The 20970-nt window shown below is 38.8% G+C and overlaps 1 protein-coding gene across 1 annotated transcript in view; it reads left to right on the top strand.

Moving 5' to 3' along the window:
• The window catches only part of pkhd1l1.1 (PKHD1 like 1, tandem duplicate 1), a 48076-nt gene that overhangs the window by 16758 nt on the left and 10348 nt on the right, over positions 1-20970 (top strand). Inside the window, 26 exon segments of the mRNA XM_044171989.1 lie at positions 134-326; positions 925-1067; positions 1333-1437; positions 1627-1812; positions 2507-2680; positions 2950-3155; positions 4011-4983; positions 5693-5941; positions 6867-7016; positions 8204-8378; positions 9408-9546; positions 9548-9565; positions 9676-9832; positions 10249-10458; positions 11767-11896; positions 13196-13437; positions 14179-14315; positions 14517-15546; positions 16255-16446; positions 17594-17745; positions 17880-18039; positions 18280-18451; positions 19231-19319; positions 19644-19807; positions 20250-20379; positions 20630-20748. Coding sequence (XP_044027924.1) covers positions 134-326; positions 925-1067; positions 1333-1437; positions 1627-1812; positions 2507-2680; positions 2950-3155; positions 4011-4983; positions 5693-5941; positions 6867-7016; positions 8204-8378; positions 9408-9546; positions 9548-9565; positions 9676-9832; positions 10249-10458; positions 11767-11896; positions 13196-13437; positions 14179-14315; positions 14517-15546; positions 16255-16446; positions 17594-17745; positions 17880-18039; positions 18280-18451; positions 19231-19319; positions 19644-19807; positions 20250-20379; positions 20630-20748 — 5795 coding nt within the window.

Genomic DNA, 20970 nt, shown 5'->3' with positions numbered 1-20970 from the left:
AGAATAATCAGTGATACTTTTTGAAAATAGAGAGGAAATAATAATAAGGTGACAAGTGCTAATTATCTTCGCACTTGAATGCTAGAAGTTCCTTCATCAGTTGACGTTTTCTTTTTTGACTCCTGTTGTGTAGGACATCAAGTTCTCACCATCCAGGGTTCGAACCTGGGAGGCCAAGACAATGACAGCATTGTGTTCGTAGGCGGGAAGGAGTGTGTCACTGTGCAGTGGACGGCGACAAGTATCACCTGTCTGCTCCCTGTGCTGCCGCCTGACACATACAAGGTGGATGTACAGGTTGGAAACAGTGGCAACCCTGAGACAAGGTACAGCTACTGTGAAAGACATTTTTACGCTGAGTGATTTGGAAATACTCTCACAGGCAACAATCCATCTGTCACATACCAACTGAAAGATTGCTGATAGCGTCGCCAGCTGTGACAAATGTTTTGAACATTTTGTCAAAAAGGCATCACATGAGCTGTTGAACTGTTGAAGCTTTAGATGTAAGAATAGATCTGAAGATAAGGATTTTTATCAAAACTTTTACATCATACTGTACAAAATGACCCCTGTTTTTTTTAGATAATAAACATACACCAACAAAAATCCAACAGTCAACACAGTTACTCATATTTAATACAGACAACAAATCAAATAAAAGCAAGTTAGAAAACACAACAAATGGCTACATGCACACCGAAAAAGGATATTTACAAAAGACATTTCAGTATTCTTTTTTACTTATATTTAGCTACTTATATTTTCGTGTTATATATAACTAATGACACACTTAAATAATAAATTCACAAAAGTCAGTTATTAAAACAGATAATATTACATAATCAATCTTGCTCACAAGCCAGATAACAGGGTTCATTTGGGACTCAACTGGACTCTTTTCTGCTTTTTTTTGTTTCATAGCAACGGTGTGAACGCCACCATTGAATACATCCTGGAAATCTACAGCATCTCCCCATTGTTTGGCTCCTTAATGGGAGGAACCAGGCTGACTGTTTCTGGATCTGGTTTCAGCAACAACACCTCTGACAACAAAGTCTCTGTTGGTAAGCAACACGAGGTCCAGAAATATCACATTAGATTTATTACCACAGCAATCATCTCTGCCAGTAATCTACAGAACAATTAGACTTTATCAGTGGACTTGGACATCAAAATAATGGTTGAGGGGAAACTAGTAGGGCTACTAGCTGGTGGTAATCTACTGTGATGTAACTACATGCAAATATGGAAAAGCAGTACTATAATGCAACTGCACCAAGTTTCGAATATGATCTCATACATGTTTTGTGTTGGTTTGTGGTGTGACAGGAGGAGCTGAGTGTGAAGTGAAGGCCGCCTCAGAGAATGAGCTGCAGTGTGTTATACTGTCAGAGGAGAAGACCCACATCGTCACCAACCAGGGATCCCACCACAGTATGTTTACGTTTCGATCCTTTTTGCAGGTGTCAAACTAAATCTGTATTTCAAAACCAGTTTGACCTCCATTTTTCCATAACCTCGGACAATGAAATTGCTCCTGTGTGTATTAATCTATCTGATTATGTGTGTACTGTTTGCATGTATGGATTTCAGTCTAACCTTACATTTGTCTCTGTGTTCCAGTTAATGGACAAGGGTATGCATGGAGTCCTGCCTCACTGACAGTATTTGTTGGAGACACAGTAATGTGGCGTTGGGAGGCTCCAGCCTTCCAGAGAGTCGGGTACCGGGTCTTCAGCGTTTCCAGCCCAAGTGGCACCATCTACGAAGAGGGACCATTCAACAGTGGAGAGACCAAGACAACGAAAGGTAGAATACTGAGTCACTAGCCCTCAACAGAAATGATAAAGAGCCCTCTCATTTACTATCAAAATACACTTTTCCCTCATTGCTATTGAGCTTCTCTAAAATTAAAAGAAAAATCCACGCTTAAATTGTTTTATACACATCAATTTGTGATGTTCAGTGCTTGTAGAGTGTTATTTTGTTATACAGGTTTGTGTTGATATGTTCTTTCTTCTTCTTTTCCTTTCGTTAATCAGATAAAAGTGATATTGAGAGATTAAAATCCCCTTTTAAAGCAAGAACTGGCCAAGAAGGGAGCTTAAAAACATATTTATAAAAAGTATTATGACAGTAAATACATATATATACAGTTAAGATGCACATGTGCTTAGTTGTAGATTCTATGCATGAATGGAGAGAAAAATTGAACTGGTCATAATCCTAAAGGTATAATTGCAGCTAATACTTTCTTACATTGCATTATGGTCCATGTTCATCCTTTTCTTAGTGGATTATAATTGGTACCTTTTCTTCTTCACCTTTTTCCTTTTAGCATCTGTGATATTGTGATAAACAAGATATGAGACACATGAGGAATGTGACTGTGTGCCATGTTCAACATGCTTGAGAGACAAATGCACACACATGTCCAGGAAATCTTCATGATTTGATGTCACATATTTACAAACTCTCTCTCTCTCTCTCTCGCTCCCCTCAGGCTTTTTTGGTTACCGTTTCACTGCACCCGGTGTGTATTACTACAGCAGTGGCTACATAGATGACGCCAACATCAGGCTACTGCAGGGAGTCGTGAAAGTCGAGCCGCGGGAGGAGAAGAGCAGCAAGGTCTCTGTCAGTGTGGGAGGCATGGAGGCCAGACAAGTGACAGGAGGTACATGTATAGATGTGGATAAGATGCTCTCAGTCAGCAGCTTGATCCTCCAGAAAATCTGAAAATAATAACTGAGGAGTTCCTTGAGGATCTTTCTACAACAACTCATCAAAGCATAGGTGTAATCATTTATATTATTTGACATATTTAAGAGAAAATAAATCTTATATTTTTAGATAGACTGGACAAAAACTCAACATCCAACAGCGTCCAGTCTGGACAATTCCAAGTTTGCAAATAATCAATGGATTAAACTGTTTCCCCTTCAGGTTCACGTCGCGTCTCCAGAGCAGCCCCACAGTGCGTCGCCTCCCCACAGTGCCAGCAGACCAATGAGACTTCAGATGGCCTTTCCTTCATCACCTCCGCCTGCTCCACTCCCACAGTCCACTCCATCTCTCCCAACCAGGGATCATACCAAGAGCTCATCCACATTCAGGGCGAAGGCTTCAGCGACACTGCCTGCGCTAATGAGGTAAGCAGCGTTTCTGTGACTCATATCTAAATGGATTTAAATTTAAAATGTATTGAAATGTTAAAATTATTAGGTAAGTATTCAGGTACTTTCTTCTTTTTGTTGTTAATGACAATTAAATAGATGTAATACGAGCACCTGTTATAACTTGATATCATAAAATTGATATAAACTATTGCGCCACTAACCCTTCACTGAGATATGGTGCTGGAGAGCACATACAGTAGTGTTCTTCAGTGCAACAAAACTATAATAATTTAGTCTTGAAATAATCTTTTATAAAGTCAACATCTCTCAAGTTTGTACAATAACAACAGTAAATCCAGTGGAACGCCCAATGTCCCAATTTGAGTTTTTGTTTTGTTATGGGGTTTTTTTCCTTTCTCTTTTTTTGCAAACATTTACACTTTTTATCAGTAACTTTGCCAGCAGTCTGCATCTTCAGCTTTTAAAACTAAGAAAGAAAACTATTTGAATGGTTTGATTTGCATTAGTATGTCTGTATTTGGCAAGCCTGCAGGATAATTAGACTGATGATTTTATTTATCTGAACAAAAAGTAGGGAATTTTGCTAAACATATTTAAACACTCTATTGCTCTTGTTTACAATGATCATTACATTTCAGTCACAGTTTATAATGTATAAAACAAGCAATTAATCTGTTACCACCAGTGTGTTTTTCCAGATTGTAGACAAAAAAAAATCTTTCTACTCCAGATCCTTTCTCATCATTGTGTCTGTATCCAAAACTAAACCGTGTTTTTCTCAGCCTCGAGTTCAGTCACCTTATTAAATAAAGTGAATGCTTGTACAGAGCTTGTTGTGACTGATACTGTTATCTCTGTGTCCTTTAGGTGACAGTGGGAGATCAGCCCTGTCAGGTGATCAACAGCTCTAACTCTGAGATCAACTGCCGTCTCAGCTACAACAGCGAACTTCCCATCGGCGTCGCTCTCCCCATGGCCCTCAGAGTCAACAACCTTGGCAGCGCCATAATCGCTGTACCAAAAGAGCTCGGCCGCCGTTTTGTGGTTCTACCTGTGGTCAATTCAGTCTCGCCTCCTATTGGCAGCTCCACCGGCCACACACGGCTCTTCCTCCACGGCTCTGGCTTCTCTGAAGGACAAGTTACTGTAGCCAGTGAGCCGTGCACTGTTGTGTCAGTAAATTACACTTGTATCATCTGTGACACCTCTCCTTCTCAGCCACACACCGGAGATGTCATTTATCGCACTGGCAGGATCCAAAGCTCCTGTCATTCAAACTGCTCCTTCATGTACTCTTCCTCTGTCACTCCTGAGGTCACTGGTATTTCCCCCAACAGCATCAGCGATCTAACCACTGTCACCATCTCTGGTTCAGGGTTTGGCAGCCATGTGGATGATGTGGCAGTGTTTGCCAGCACCACAGAGCTGGAGGTCACTGCCGTGACTGATGGCAACATTTCGGTGAGAGTTAACGCTCTGCCTGCAGGCGACCACCCAGTCAAAGTGATTGTGCGAAGTAAAGGCCTTGCATCCGGTCCTGTCACCCTGAGCAGCCGTGCCCAAGCCGTCCTGAACCCCGATGTGGGCAGCCTGGCAGGAGGAACCTCTCTTGTCTTCACTGGAAATGGCTTCGCTCCAGGTAACACCAGCGTGATGGTCGGTGGCCAACCCTGCAAGATTCAGGAGGTGATGCCGGGTCAGCTTCGCTGCCTGACGTCTCCTCACGGCGTGGGGCTGGTGACCGTCAACGTCCAGGTCTTTTCAGTGCAGTATCCTCCTCTCAACTTCACCTACTCTGCAGCCCACACTCCTGTCATCAGCTCCATCAGCCCCACCACTGGTAATTATGGTCCTCTACAGTCTGTAGTCATAATAACACTACCCCTTATTCAAGCAGCAGCCTGAGTACTGGTCAGGAGGAGAGTTTGTTATCTTATTTGGGATGGTATTTGTTTGATTTCTTAATCAACTTTGAAAAACTATACTTTTTTTGAAAGCATAAAGCCTTACGATTAAATTTGTGTAAACCATTTTACAACCAATATCACCCTGACAGCAGCTGCTTATCTTCTAACAGGAGTGCATACAGAACAGAGCAGTAAAATAGAAAAACAAATTAACAAAGATCAACCTGTGAGGAAAGAAAAGTACATTTTTACCATGTTTATGTTTACCAAGTTTGGTTCAGTATCACTTAGACTAATCCTTACATTTTGATAGTAAACTCCAATCAAAAGTAATCTTTCTGAAGAGACCAGGATCATGACTGTAATCTTAAGGCTTTGTGCACAAAAAAAGGGGGTGCTTGTTTTTAATAAAAGTAATTTTTTGCATGGGTTAGAAAACTTTTAGGGCTTTATGTAACCCTACAATTTCAGTAAAAACAATAAATCCGCCATAATTAAAGTAACTTGATTTTAACCTGACAACATATGTCAATGAATCTGGCCGACAAAAGCATACAATGTATTATGTTCATATTATATCCATCCAGTCCTGTGTAACCTTTCTCTCATTACATTGCCTTCCTCTCTGTTTATTTCCCACAGGGCCGAGCGGTGCAGTCATCACACTGACAGGTTCAGGATTTGGCACCGACTCTCAGCTCATCTCCGTCACCATAAACCACGTCCCTTGCAATGTGTCCACAGTCTCCAATACACAAGTTCAGTGCACTGCAGGAGACAACCCAGGGGGGGCGTACCCAGTCATGCTGCATCACCAGGTCAAAGGTCACGCCCAGTCAGATGTCATGTTCAGATATGAGCTGACTCTGAGCAGCGTGCAGCCCAACGAGGGTAAGCAGAGAGACAGTCTAAACAAACCATTTAACTGCATCTTTCTCGACAGTATGCTTGCCTTCAGCGATGCACACTCATATTCTCATTATTTTATATTCACGGTAGGGTCACACATACAGAATATACAGGATAAGTAGTGAATGTAAAGGTAAATGCACACTTATTGTTATCAGCAATACCATGGCACTCTGTGTAGACAGTAAGTTAATACAGCAGTCAACTGAGACAACTGAAAATAAACGCCCAAAAAGCCAAATCACAACACATCAAATACACATCAAATAAATTAGCTGATCTGAAATCAAAAGCTTTGGTTTAGATAAGTAAATAGATTACTTTTCTTTCAAACCTCTATAGCTACATATTGCAAAATGCATTTGAGCTGCTCTATTCCCAGAACAATCTGTAATATTTTTTTTTACTTTATTTGTATTTCTTTTAATAGAACATAAAAACAACTAAATAAATAGAATAAAGCAACAGAACAGACCAGGTCAACATTGGTCAGGCTATATACTGAAGTTCCTCACAATTAAAATAAAATAGATTAAAATTAATATAAGGAAATAAATAAATAAATAATGCTCATTATAAAGAGGGGTGGGCTGTTCAATCAAGGCCTCTCCAAGTCCATTACAGCTACCTACAGTATAGTCCTCAACAGGAATTGGAAGAGAGAATTGGCCTTATGGAAACATCCTCTCTTAAAATGTTTTATATATTTATATATATTTATATTTTATATTTTTAATCTTTCATAGTAAAACAATATGTTTTCACTGGTGCTTTTGCAGTACTTTGTTTATTGCAGCTTTTATCTTTATCCTCGCATTCTTTGTTTTCTTTGCTGCTGTAATGCCTCACAATTCAAGTTGAATATTTTCTTGCTGAATAAGTTCTTCGTCCCTCATCTGTGATTCAGGCAGTTTTGGTGGCGGTGCTCTGCTGTCGGTGCAGGGTTCTGGGTTTGACCCACTCAACTCCACTGTGATGATCTGCGGGAAGGAGTGTGAAGTTTACAGAGAAATGTCGACATCGACCCGTCTGTACTGCCAGTCTCCATTTAACAACGGTAAGTTTAGTTTACTTTATTTCACCAGGACGATCTACTCAGACCAAACAAAGAAAAATAACAAAACAATAAATAAAATAAGACAATTAAAACATGCCGGTACACTCTGTTACAATTGTACTGGTGTATAGATGCAAATACAATATTATCTTTCATTAAGTGTCAGGTCTCTATCAAAGAAACTGAACACTGTTTTAGTTAATTTTTTTTACCTTGGAAACAGCAATTCAGGCAACAATCTCAACACAAGGTCCATATTAGCTGTTCTGGACCTTGTGGTGATTTTAAGTGGGGTTAGTACATAAACAACACAGTGATGTTCATAGTATTTCTAATTTTTACTTACTATTTATTGTAAACCTGCCATTATTGTGGGAGGCACAATGACCAATTTCATCATGATTTCTGAAACTAAACCTTGTATATCTTGTAGTAACACTACCCCTTATCAAGCAGCAGCCTGAGTACTGGTGAGGAGGAGAGGTTACTACCTTATTTGGGATGGCATTTGTTCGATTTCTTAATCAACCTTGAAAAACTATACTTTTTTTGAAAGCCTTACGATTAAATTTGTGTAAACCATTTTACAACCTGCTTATTTTCTAACAGGAGTGCATACAGAACAGAGCAGCAAAATAGAAAAACAAAATTAACAAAGATCAACCTGTGAGGATACATTTTTACCATGTTTATGCCCATCTAAATTTGGTTCAGTATCACTTACACTAATTCTTACATTTTGATAATAAACTCCGAAAAATAATCTTTGATCTCTGAAGAGACCAGGATCATGACTGTAATCTAAAGGGTTCAAGAACAGCCAAACCAAACCTTGTTCCAGTCAACAGCTTTTCATCTTTCTAGTAAAGGTTAAGGGGTTAATGGGTTAAAGTGCTTTTTTAAGTTTGTCTTTGGAAAGAATGTGTTCCTACTGGATTATGATATTTGGTTCCAGACTCATAAAAAAACAGTCTTTGTCTAAGTTGAACTTTAAATGCACTAATTGAGACAGAGTCTGTTGTCAGCCTTTCATCGCAAGAGAAAATGACAGGCATGTCAGAAGACAATAACTTGTCATGGACGATGAAACATCTTTGGCTGCTTGTTATCTCTGAACACGCATTTTGATTCTTCTTGTCCTTTTGTTGCTGTGTCTGTGTGCGTGTGGGTGTCGTGTCTGCTCTCAGGCACTCAGTCAGAGGTGAGCTGCGTGGTTGCTGTCTTTAACCAGCTGGATGCCATCAACATATCAAATGGCTTCACCTACAAATCTCAGTTGACTCCAGTGATCACCGAGGTTTATCCACGCAGGGGAGGAACTGCTGGAGGCACCCGGCTCACAATCACCGGCTCCGGTTTCAGGTGCAGTAAAGGAAGAGACTCTGCAGAGTACAGATGACACAACAGAGAGCCACACCCGGATTACAGACCACTGGTTAAGAATTAAGCGCTCAACAACACAATTGCTTATGTTTCATGGGACGTCTATGCTTTCAATGGGCTTAATGCGAAGAATAAAGCTTCAGTGTACACTTTTACATACACAGCCAGAAGGACAGCTCATACTGCCCATTAACAACACATTACAATGAACAGACAACAGTGTATGCATTATATCATATAGTTTGAATCGTTATTATATCGTGATACATAAATGATACAATAACATACCTTTAACATAACATACCTCTACACAGCAACGTACCATAACACAGTTTCTTATATGTTATATCTTGTCATTTTACGTAATTTCATATAGTATTTTGTAATACAATAGCATGCACAATGATATAATTTATTATATTATAAAATAATATAACATAATATAATGTAATATAATTATATTATATTTTAATATATGAGATTAAACAGTTATATTACATTATAGTACGTTAAGTACAGTATGTTATAGAATCTTTTATATATTCGATTCTGTTCTATTTTAGTATAAAATTATAATAAACTACTAACATATTATTATACATTATATACTAAACTATAATGTACCTTAACACAGATTCATATAATCTCAATACCATCCAAGATAATAATATAATATATTATTAGAACATAATGTAACATAATATTATGTTATATGATATTAGGATAATATATAGGATATATTATATTATAGTATAGTATAGTATAATCTAACATGCTGTTGTGTTATATTATCCTATATTAAATTCTAACATGGAATTAATGATATTTTGGTACTTTGTAGTATGATATGGTATGTTAAAGTAATGTATATCATATTATATTATATTACAGTATATCACATGGTATAGTATATTGTTATCTAGCATTGATGCAGCGATTCATCAGTTAAATAATCCCTATCCCACCTCATTGAATCTCATCACGTTCACTCACTTTCCCACCTTACAGCACTGACATGAATGAAGTCAACGTGACGATCGCAGGGTCTGTGTGTGACCTTCAATCCACCAACAACACACACATCATCTGTGTGACAAACGCTCAGCAACAGTCTCAGGAAACCAAAGTCAGAGTCCGCATAGGAGACCAGAGGCATCGCCAAGATGGTTAGATCATGTCATGTCTGTTTCAGCTTCACATCAACAATATAATCAGACTGATTTCATACCTTTAGAGTACGTGTTTGTCTTAATCCAGTATTTGTCTCTTTCTTTAGGACAATGCAGATTTCTTCTACATTGACGTGTGGTCGTCCAGGTTCACGTGGGGTGGTCTGTCTCCACCCGAGAGTGGCTCGTTCGCTGTCATCACCAAAGGCCAGACCATCCTGCTGGACACCAGCACCCCTGTGCTGAAAATGCTCCTTATTCAAGGTACAAAAATTACTTTATCATGGGTTGTTTTTTTTCTTCTAATGTTGGACATATGTACATACGGATATTGTGTATTTGTAATGACACAGAAGTTTTGTTTTAGATTCTGAACTGATGATTTTTCTCCCTTTCTGTATTTACCTGTATGTTTTTCTTTTTTTTTCTCATCTTCTGGTCACTCAAGATAAAACTAGAAAAGATTTTTTTAGGACACAAACAAGCGTTTTCTGAATTCAGTATTGTATTTGTGTAACTGGTGCCAATAGAATAATATATTAAGATGAAAAAATATTTGTGAAATTCCAACTTCCCGAGCTTGAGGACCTCACATACAGTGTAATTGCTCAGTACAAGAACATACAACTCTGTTTTTCCACCAGTATTTAGTTTGTAACCTGTTGTTTCTTTGTGCTCAGGAGGGACGTTGGTATTTGATGAAGCGGACATCGAGCTGCAGGCAGAAAACATCCTAATCACAGACGGCGGACGGCTCCAGATCGGCCAGGAGGGTGCGCCATTCCAGCACAAAGCCATCATCACACTTCATGGAAACCTGCGCTCACCTGAACTTCCTGTTTATGGAACCAAGACGCTGGCTGTCAGAGAGGGAGTGCTGGACCTGCATGGTATGAACACACGCAAACATATTCAAACAGACGAGAAGATCAATATCGCTCTCTTGTCTGTATGCTAAATGTGAAGCTACAGTCAGCAGCCGGTTAGCTTAGCTTAGCATAAAGACTGTAAACAGGGGGAGACAGCTAGCCTGGCTTTGTCCAAAGAAAAAAAATCTGCCTACCAGCACCTCAAAAGCTTTTTGTACAGATTAAACAAGCAAGATTTAATTTGTGAGTTTTAGAGGTGCTGGCAGGCAGACTTTGGGCCAGGCTAGCTGTTTCCAGTCTGTGTGTAAAGATAAGATAACCATCTCCTGGCTGTAGCTTCATATTTACTGTACAGATATCAATCTTCTCATCTAACTCTCAGCAAGGAAGCGAATAACATCTTATTTTGCGTAAGGAAAGTAAGAATAAGAAATAAGTAAGAATATTTCAAGCTGTTTTTAATTTAAATCAAATGTTATAGAAATTAGTGCATCTTGAAACAAGATTGAATAAGGCAGGTTGCGGCACTAGAATTATAAAAAAATTGACACCAGCACCCCTGTGCTAAAGAAAATCTTGAAACAAGCTGACTTGCATTGAAAATGGGTTGAAATATTCCTACTAAACTGGCAGTTTTTTTTTTTCACTAAACAAGGCATCATGTTTTAGAAAGTAATCATATGTTTTGGAAAAAAAACATGAAAAATAATGTGCAAAATCCACAAAATAACTAGTAACTATAGCTGTCTCTTAAATGTAGCGGAGTAAAAAGGTTGTTATATTCCTCTTAAATGTAATGGAGTATGAAGTAGCATAAAATGGAAATACTCAAGTAAAGTACATAAGAACTATACTTAAGTACAGTACTTGAGTTCATGTACTTTGTTACTTTCCACCCCTGCAGTTATTATACAGTAAGCTAGGGAAGTGTTGGACAGCAACATGCTTTTTTATTTCCAGCAGTAAATGTTAACAGTTTGTACATTATCAGAGGTTTTTTCTTTATAAAATGTTCTATCCTTAAAAAGCTTACCTGATACAAGTGGTTAAATTTCAAAACCACATTTATGTCCACTAAGATGGTACAATTTTCAAAGAAAAGATTTTAAGGACATTTAGTAGCATGTTTAAGGGAATTGTTTATCATTTTGGGAAATACTGTATTTTTACTTTGTTGTTTTACTACTTAAGTAAAAGATCAGGAATACCACCACTGAATTACAGTCATCTCTAAACTGGTAAACTGGTTTTGTGTAATGCAGGTTTGTTATAATGAGTGACACATTACCTCCTCAGGTGCAAGTCATTGTTGACAACCTGTTTCTCCAGGTATTCCAGTTCCTGTCCCCTGGACCCACTTGGCCCAGACGGCGACGAATGGCTCCATCACACTGACCCTGATGAAAGCAGTGACATGGAAAGCTGGAGACGAAATTGTCATCGCCTCCACCGGCAACAGGTACATCGAGCTCTCAAATTCATGCATGTCTTACCAGAAACCAGAGTTATTTAGGAAAATGCTTTTTTTAAAATACAATGAATACCTCCGCCCTACAAAGTCAAAACGTAGTAACTACATTTTTGATCAAAATTGAGTTAAGACAAGAATCTGACTTTTTGACATCTTACCTTAACATATTAAAATTAGTATGCAGTTTAAATTGTAATTTTTATTAAAATGTATTTTTTTTACATAAATTAAAAATAACAGCATGTGAAAACCAAACTGCTGTGACTGCACTCTGGCTAGTTACAGCTAATTTACCCACTTTTTCCTCTTTCCTGTATTTGAAAAATCAATTTTGATGCTCCAACATCCTAATAATTGAGTTTGTTGTATCGCATAAAAAGGCAGTAGCTAAATCAAATCATAATGGAGAAAAAAGAGACACCAGATAAACTAGTCCCGCTAAAAGCTAACTAGCCTAGCTTATCAATGCAGCAGTAAGTACCGCCTCTGCAGCGTCTGATTTCACGTGATTTCATGTGGTTAAACTACTTTTAAATCAAATATTTAAATGTATTTAACTAAAAGTTAATTTATTAAACTAGACCCTTATAACATATTTTGTTTGTAGATACTGTGTTTAGATTGTCCAAACATAGAGTGCAGTATTTTTTTAGGTTTCATGTAAAGTTAGTGAGTATGATTAATTATCAGCCTAAAAAGAAATTAAACTAACTAAAATTAAGGTTTTACAACTTAAATATGTTACACAATTTGGCTAAGAGCCATTAAACTTTAAATCCTTCTCTCACTGTTCCTGTAGTTACTGCTCTCTGCTTTTGTAAGGCAGCGTGTGAGTGAAGACATAAACACACACAACTCTAGGCTGATATGTGACAGGTTGTTTCATAACAGTGTGTGTGATGTTGAACCCCCCCCCCCGAAGAGGAGATGTCAGGATTATACCTGACATTAACCAAATCCTATAAAGTAATCAAATCCTTTAAAGTTGAAATAAAACAGTGCAGCATAAAAATCTCGCACCACTGAAATGTATGATCACGTAATTATTCAGCAGAAATTTAAGTTCTCATTTTAAGTTCTCATTTTAATATTTTCTGTCATAAGCAAAAGTATACAGGACAAAGTCACAGGTGTTTGGCTTTACACGGTTAATGATTTATTAAGTCCCATTTTCAAAGCTTTGAGCAGGCCAATCACATTAACTGTATTACTTTATATTCTATGGATTGAAATTGATAAAACAAAGTTATGGAGCTGCAGGTAGAAATCACTTATTTCTGTTTCTAGGCACAGTCAAAGAGAGAACGAAGTGAGGAAGATCGCCGCCGTGTCGGCTGATGGAAAGACTCTAACCCTGACCGAACCGCTCAAGTACACTCACCTTGGGGTTACCGTCACGCTGCCTGATGGTACAATGTTTGAGGGCCGAGCTGAGGTGGGTCTCCTCACCAGGAACATCGTGGTACGAGGCTCCCAACACCAAGAATGGAACGACCAGATCGAAGCCTGTCCCGATGGCTTTAACACAGGTAATGTGTTTTAGTGGATGATGTTGAACTTTTCTGATTTAATTTTACACTGTAAAAGTAAAGAATAAGAGACCTAACGTTGTTGTATATTCAAACTCTCAACAACTTCAGATTCACCAACATGTATTGTAGATATTTTCCAGTTGGTTTAGAAAGGTTTTACTAGATATTTTTTCTTGCTGTAGAAGTTGAGTCAGATGAACTTAACACATGAAAACTTGCCATCCTTTCCTCACAAACCAAAAACAAGTGGTGTTACTGCGGTGTCTTTGGGTTGAGGCTACAACTAAATATTATTATCATTTTTAATTAACCCACTAATTTCCCAGAACACGAGGTGTATAAACCAAGAAAACCGGCAAATAATCAAATTTTAACAGCTGGAACCAGAAAAAAATATGTGACTGTTAATCGATAAATCGATTCATACACTAACTGTTTTAGCTTTACTTTAGGTTAACAAACAGCAATTTGCATTGAATAATACTGCAACTCTTTCAATTTGAGAAAAATAATAGCTTTTTATTAAATTATAAATATATGTAATGAAATTAACAGTGGGAAATTTAACAAAGACACAAAACAGTATATTAAAAATATTGTGTGTGTTGTAGGCTTGACCCCTACACTTTAGGCTTCATTTGTACCTGTTACATTGTTGTACTTATTTTGAGATAATACCATCATGTATATTATCATAGGGGTACAGAGTATTAACATCTTTCTGTTCCTGTGCTGTAGGTGAATTCGCCACCCAAACCTGTTTCCAAGGAAGGTTTGGAGAGGAGGTCGGCAGCGATCAGTTTGGAGGCTGCATTATGTTCCACGCACCCAGACCAAATAAGAATCTTGCGATCGGCAGACTGGAATATGTTGAGGTGAAATGCTTAAAACTTTCTCTGCTGAAACTTCTTGTTCTAACTCGTTCTTTACAGCTAATTAAATTGATCAGATCACTTATGTTTTCCAAATCACCTCATCTTCACAATCTGTTAATTTTTGTTCCTTTTGTATGTACTTATTTGTATTTACACAAATTGAAATGATGAACTTTAAATCTTTATGCTTTTATGCCACAGGTCTTCCATGCAGGACAGGCCTTTAGGCTGGGACGTTATCCCATCCACTGGCATCTGATGGGAGACGTCAACTACATGTCATACGTTAGGGGTTGTGCTATCCATCAGACCTTCAACAGGGCCGTAACCATCCACAACACCCACCGGCTGCTGGTGGAGCACAACGTCATCTACGACATCATGGGAGGGGCCTTCTTCATCGAGGACGGCATTGAGACACAGAACATCCTGCAGTACAACCTGGCTGTGTTTGTCAAACAAAGCACCAGCCTGCTGAACGACGACGTCACTCCCGCCGCCTACTGGGTCACCAATCCCAACAACATCGTCCGCCACAACGCTGCCGCTGGGGGCACCCACTTCGGCTTCTGGTACCGCATGCACGAGCACCCCGATGGCTCATCCTACGACCCTAACATCTGCCAGAACAGGGTTCCCCTCGGTGAGTTTTACAACAACACCGTGCACTCTCAGGGCTGGTTCGGCCTTTGGATCTTCTCAGACTTTTTCCCCATGAAGAGCGGAGGCTGCCGCTCCGTAACCCCTAAGCCTGCTGTCTTCCACTCACTCACCACCTGGAACTGTGAGAAAGGTGCTGAGTGGGTCAACGTGGGCGCCGTGCAGTTCAACAGCTTCATCATGCTCAACAATGAGAAAGCCGGCATTGAAGCCAAGCGCATCTTGCAGTGGGCTGTGAGCAGCTTTGGAGAGTACGGAGGGGCGACGATGTCCAACAGCACCATCGTGGGCCACGTGGACGAGCTCGGACTGGGAGATAACTACTGCACGCGCCGAGGTGTCATTGCACCATTGGACGATGGCCTAAGTGTCCTTAACACTAAGTTCATCAACTTTGATCGTAGCTCTTGCACAGCCATCGGGGTAACATCAATTGCTGGGAAATGTGTGGACCGGTGTGGTGGCTGGGCTGTCAGGTTTAGTGGTGTTCAATACATCAACTCACCCAACAAGGCCGGCTTCAGGTGGGAGCATGAAGTGCAGCTGGTGGACACTGATGGTTCCCTCACAGGTACTCAGCCTTTAGTCTCTTAGTGTTCCCTTTTTTATGTTTTTGCACATATTTCTCACTTAGTTATATTAATGTAATTTAAAAGTTGTAGAATTTTTCCAAACTACATCTTTAATCAGTCCCTCAATCCTTTGGGCTTTTCAGAAAATTATTGTTATTTAAGGAGTCTGGTGATATTCTATATTTTTCTTATTGTCAACAAATCCTGTGAAGAAAAGACTCTAATGTCCGAAAACAGCTGGGCACTGTAGTTTATAGCAAACATTACTGAAACAGGAGTGAATAGTACATTTGTTGGGGACTATTTTCAGTGGCGGAATAATACACATTCTGTGTTCTAATGAGTATTTCAGGATGGTGTATATGGGATTGAGCCAAAATAAACTACAGTCCCCATGTTTATGATAATGAAAGAACATGTCACCCAGTGCAACAGTGTGGCATATTTATGTGTTTTTAACAGTTTTAGGACAACAATAGAGCTCTATGGCTCAGAGGAATAAGATACATCAGGCTTTGGGTACACATGCACACTACTTGTTAGTAGGATCAATTATTTGTTGGTTTTGGTCTTGAAATACAGACCAGACTTACAATATTTACAAGGATATTAACTGCCAGAGTGTAAAAATCAGTAAGACAGAAAATAAGACATATTATCAAAAGGGATTATATAACTCTGTGTTGCTCATGTTTCCTTGTTTTCAGGAAACATCAATCACAAAGTCGTCCCTATGAGCCCCTTGCTGGACCCTGCTCACTGTTCCCAGAGTGCCGAGTGGAGTGTGGGTTTCCCCGGCGCTGTGTGCGACCACACCGTCAACTTCCATCGTTTGGCATTTAACCAGCCATCACCGACCTCTCTGAATGCCAAGGATGTCATCTTAACCAACTCATATGGTATTAAAACACACAGACGTACTGCTTTGAAACCTCAGTTTGTTGTTGTTGAAGAAGCAGCAACTTATCTGTAATCTTTATTGACCTCTATTGGTGGTTAGTGGGAATTGCAGTAGATTGCTGTCCTGAAATGCTGATGGGAGTTCACAAAACAAAAAAAGAAGAAAAACAAAACAAAAGATACAAATTCAGTCCAACATGGGACCGCACAGAAACAAAAAATATTAAAAAAAAATAAAACAAACTATAAATAGCATATTTCCAAGGTGGCTATGGCTGCCCCAAATCATGTTAGCAATAAAGAGTGCTGTGCTTCTGTTACATTACAGACTTAAATGAAAGTTGTGACGTGCAGATTTAAATATAGAAGATATTACTAAGTTTACAAATAGCAAACTTTTGCTAAAATACTAAGTTCATTCATGCATCTCTCCTTTTTTAATTTCCCTTTGATAAAAATATTTTACACCGGTTTTTAAAAACCTGTAATAGATTTAACGTATCTCACGTCATCTGTTAAGCTGTTCCAAATTTCGGCCTCCACATATTTAAAGGATCACAGATACCTTATAGTTATTTTGTAAATTGTGTAATATGTAATTCTAAGAATGCACACTGTGACTGTGCAAACCAGTGTGAGCATAAGCAATTAAGTCCATCAAAATCTAATTGATAAACAGATCACACAGAGAAGAGTTGTGCAACCTGTTTATCAAGTTGAGTTTGATGGAATTTAATTTGTGAAATGCAGCCAAAAATGTGCCAAACTGATATTTTTTTAGTTTTCAATCACTTAAAATTGCCACATTGTTGAAAATATGTTCACTTTACTTTACCCCCTATTTAGTATTTATAAGCAGTATATAAACATTTAATAAATGGTTTATAACACACTTTAGTGTAGTTGTAAGCAGACTGAAGTGTTTATTGATGATTTGTCAATAACAAAATTTCTCCTGTGGGCAGCCATAAGTGGGGCTGGTGTATAAACAGATAAGCAATGACAATATAGTAAAACAGTTGTAATAATATAAAATATGTCTTTAGAGAAGTTATAATTGTTGACAAATACTGTACATTAGTGACCCCTTATACATGTGGCCACTTTTTATTGTTTAATGTGTTGCTTTTAAACTCACTATAACAGGCACCAGTGTGGTTCCCTATTTGGAGAAGAGAATGACTCACCCGTTTGGCTGGATGGCCATGCTGCCCTCTGGACAAACGTACAACTGGTACTTTAACAATATGGACCACATCACCAACATCTCTTATGTTGCAAAATTCTACGGCTTCAAGGTACATGAAAGATCCTTCATATGATAGCAATACAAGCGAATAACAGGACAATACTATAAATGTACATCAAATCTCAAACCAGCTTTTATGCCTATTTACATTGATGGGGTTTGTTTCTTCTTCCCCTGACACAGCCTGATCAATATGTGATCATCAACCACAACCTCACCCAGAGTCCAGACAGATTCCGTATCATCGATGAGAGGAACGGCTCATCGACGCCGCTGAGCTTCAGCAATAACAAGAACGGAGACTGGTACTTCAACAACAGCTCCAATAACCTCTACTACATCGGTTAGACACACTTTAATATTGATCTTTTAATTGTAACGCTAATATTGATGATTGATTAATCATTTAAGTATTTTATAATGGAAAAAGTCAAATATTTGCTGATTGCAGCTTCTATGTGAGGGTTTGCTGTTTTTACTGGTTGTATATGATTGTAAATTGAATATCTTTGGGTTTGGGACCGTTTTCGACATTTTATATACTAAAGATCTTCATTAATTTGACATCGTTCTATGTCTGCAGTGTCTGGGAAGACCAGCCAGCGCAGGCGTCGTAACAGCGTCGACCGCTCCTTGGTTGACCCAGCAGTAAACTTGGTGGTCTACCGCTGCTTCCACCCCAACTGCATCCCACCTACACCACCACCTCCAGCCACGCTCGCCCCCTTACCCACCCGCCGGCCTGACAACTTCATGTATGTTAAACCCTCAACTGCAACATGTTAGTCAAGATAAGGCACAAACTAATTCAGACTCACTAGTTACAGTCAGACAGCCCTGTTGATCAGTTTGTTGATTTGCTTGTTGATTCAGCTCATTTACTTCCTCCACTTACTCTCTTAGTTACATACTACAACAGTCTACAAATGCTCTCTTGCAAGTAAAAGTCCTGAATTCAAAATCTTACTTAGTATGTAAGTATTAATAGCCAAAAGTATTAAAAGTAAGAGTACTCATTATGCTGAATGGCCCATTTCATAGTGTTATATATTGTATATTATAGGGTTATTGTCACTGTTTGTTTTTAGTGAATCCTAAAAACCTTTATTGTAGTGTGTAGTCTGAATATTTCAACCTGTTTTTAATTTAAATGGTTAAAAAATGTTCTAGAAATGAGTGTCTGTGTAAAATAGTAAAATAGTGTAGCAGCTAAAACATAGGAATATAATATAATATAAAATAAAATATAATACTGTGGTAGCCAGGTGAGTAACACGGCTCCTACCCAGTAAAGCAGTGAAAGCCAAAACCTTTTGCAATGTGACAGAGAAGTTGTCGTCATAGGGAACGCCACAAATCGCTGTAACTGGACTGGGAGTAATTGTTGCATCAAAAGCAAGCACTGTTGATTTGAAGTGGGTTACTACTAAAGAAAAGAAGAGTCACAATATATTTCCTGAAAATAGTTATTATATTGACTCTGGTTTGGCCTTCCGAACACTAAGATGTCCTTTGTTTGTGTGTTTTTCTTTAGTCGGTGGTCTAATGCCTCTTTCTGGAAAAGTTCAGCTGAAAATAACTTCACTGTACCAACAGAGGGCGCTGATGTGGTCATCCCTTCAGGTAATGTCTAGAAGAAAACCAAAAATCTTGAATAAACCAAACGAAAGGACTACAGACTAATGGGGAACTTTGCATTATGTTGACAGTGTTTTCTTTTTTTCATCCACCTGAGTGGTTGCATGTCAGAAGCTTGATTTTGACACTTTATCTATGATACCATGATTTCCTTCACTGTAAGATGAAGGAGGATACGGTCACTAACTTTCAGACAATCTCTGCACCTTGTCTGGTGATACAATTTATTAAAAAATATTGTGTTTTGGTTATTTTAAGAGCCAATATCTTAAGATTCAGTTTGAACCAAATCTTATGGTCAAACCACAGGGAAGTGGGTCGTTTTGGACAGCAACACTCCTCCCCTCAACAAGCTGACGGTCATTGGAGTTCTTGAGATCCCCAACACCATGAACAGCTCGTCCACCAGACAGGCTCGGGCTGCACCTGAATACAGCACTGTGGTGGTAGACGCTGTCTACATCTCCATCCAGGTCAGTGTGATCAGTAATCTCTCTGATTTCCATGATTATCCAGATTATCACTTTAAAATATTCTTTTGAAAACTTAATCTCGCTCTGCATACAAGTGAAGAAGAAAGGTGGGATAAAGTGGCAACCTTATATTTAACTTATTTACCTTCAAAATGTGTTTCAGGAGGTGTTGTCAACGTTTTAAAAAGTGACAAAAACAGCTTTTTGTGTTGATAAATGTCAGTTTATGTCTCCGCCAGCAACAACAGAAGGCTCTGTGGAGTTATTAGATAAAGAGTAGTTAGAATCAGCAGTAACAGTTAACCATGACTGAGTACATAAATCAAACTAAATCAATAGATAATCTAAGTAAAAGGAGATCACAGTACTTCCCACACAGTGTGATTGATAGTTGATGCCTGTATGTTGAGTGAGGTAATGTTTGCGTCTCCTGCTGTTTCAGGGCGGCAGGCTGATTGCAGGATGGAATGACGAGCCGTTCAGAGGTCAGCTGCACATCAAACTGAGAGGGAACCACCGCACTCCTGACTGGCCTCTGCCTAACGGACCCAATCAGGGATCCAAAGTCCTGGGTAAGAAAACAGCATCGCAATCAACGTTACGTACTCACCTGAACTAATATATAACGTTTTTGCTAACGTAACTTTGTAGTGTTTACACTGCAACTATATTTCCCACATATGGAGATCAACAAACACTGACAAAGAAGTGATATTATTTATTAAATGATGCCATAAAATAAATAATCCCAGCCCAGGGGGATGCTCTGTGTGATGTCACATGTTTCAAAACTGACTCAGTGTGTGTTTTGTTGTACCACAGGTGTGTTTGGTACACTAGAGCTCTATGGACAACCTCACAACGTTTACCACACCAAACTCGCTGCCACTGCTGACGCTGGATCCAATACTCTGACCCTGACGCAGTCTGTCGACTGGCAGGTCAGTGTGGTATCTTTTTACTTTTAAGTCAGCGTTTGTGCATTGAAATGTAAAGATTTTTAAAGCAGAAGTAATCAAATAATAATTGTTTATGTGATTAAGTCTGTACTAAATTTAGAGTAAAGTAAAGTCTTGCTTTTGCATAAAATCAAACATGGCTAAAACTACACTGCCCTGTCAGTGTTTAGTACTAATACAACTACAGCAAAAGCTACTATTCAA

Source organism: Siniperca chuatsi, linkage group LG17 (genome assembly GCF_020085105.1).
Source record: "Siniperca chuatsi isolate FFG_IHB_CAS linkage group LG17, ASM2008510v1, whole genome shotgun sequence".
Classification (NCBI taxonomy): Eukaryota; Metazoa; Chordata; class Actinopteri; order Centrarchiformes; family Sinipercidae; genus Siniperca; species Siniperca chuatsi.
This window is presented reverse-complemented; position numbering and strand designations above follow the sequence as displayed.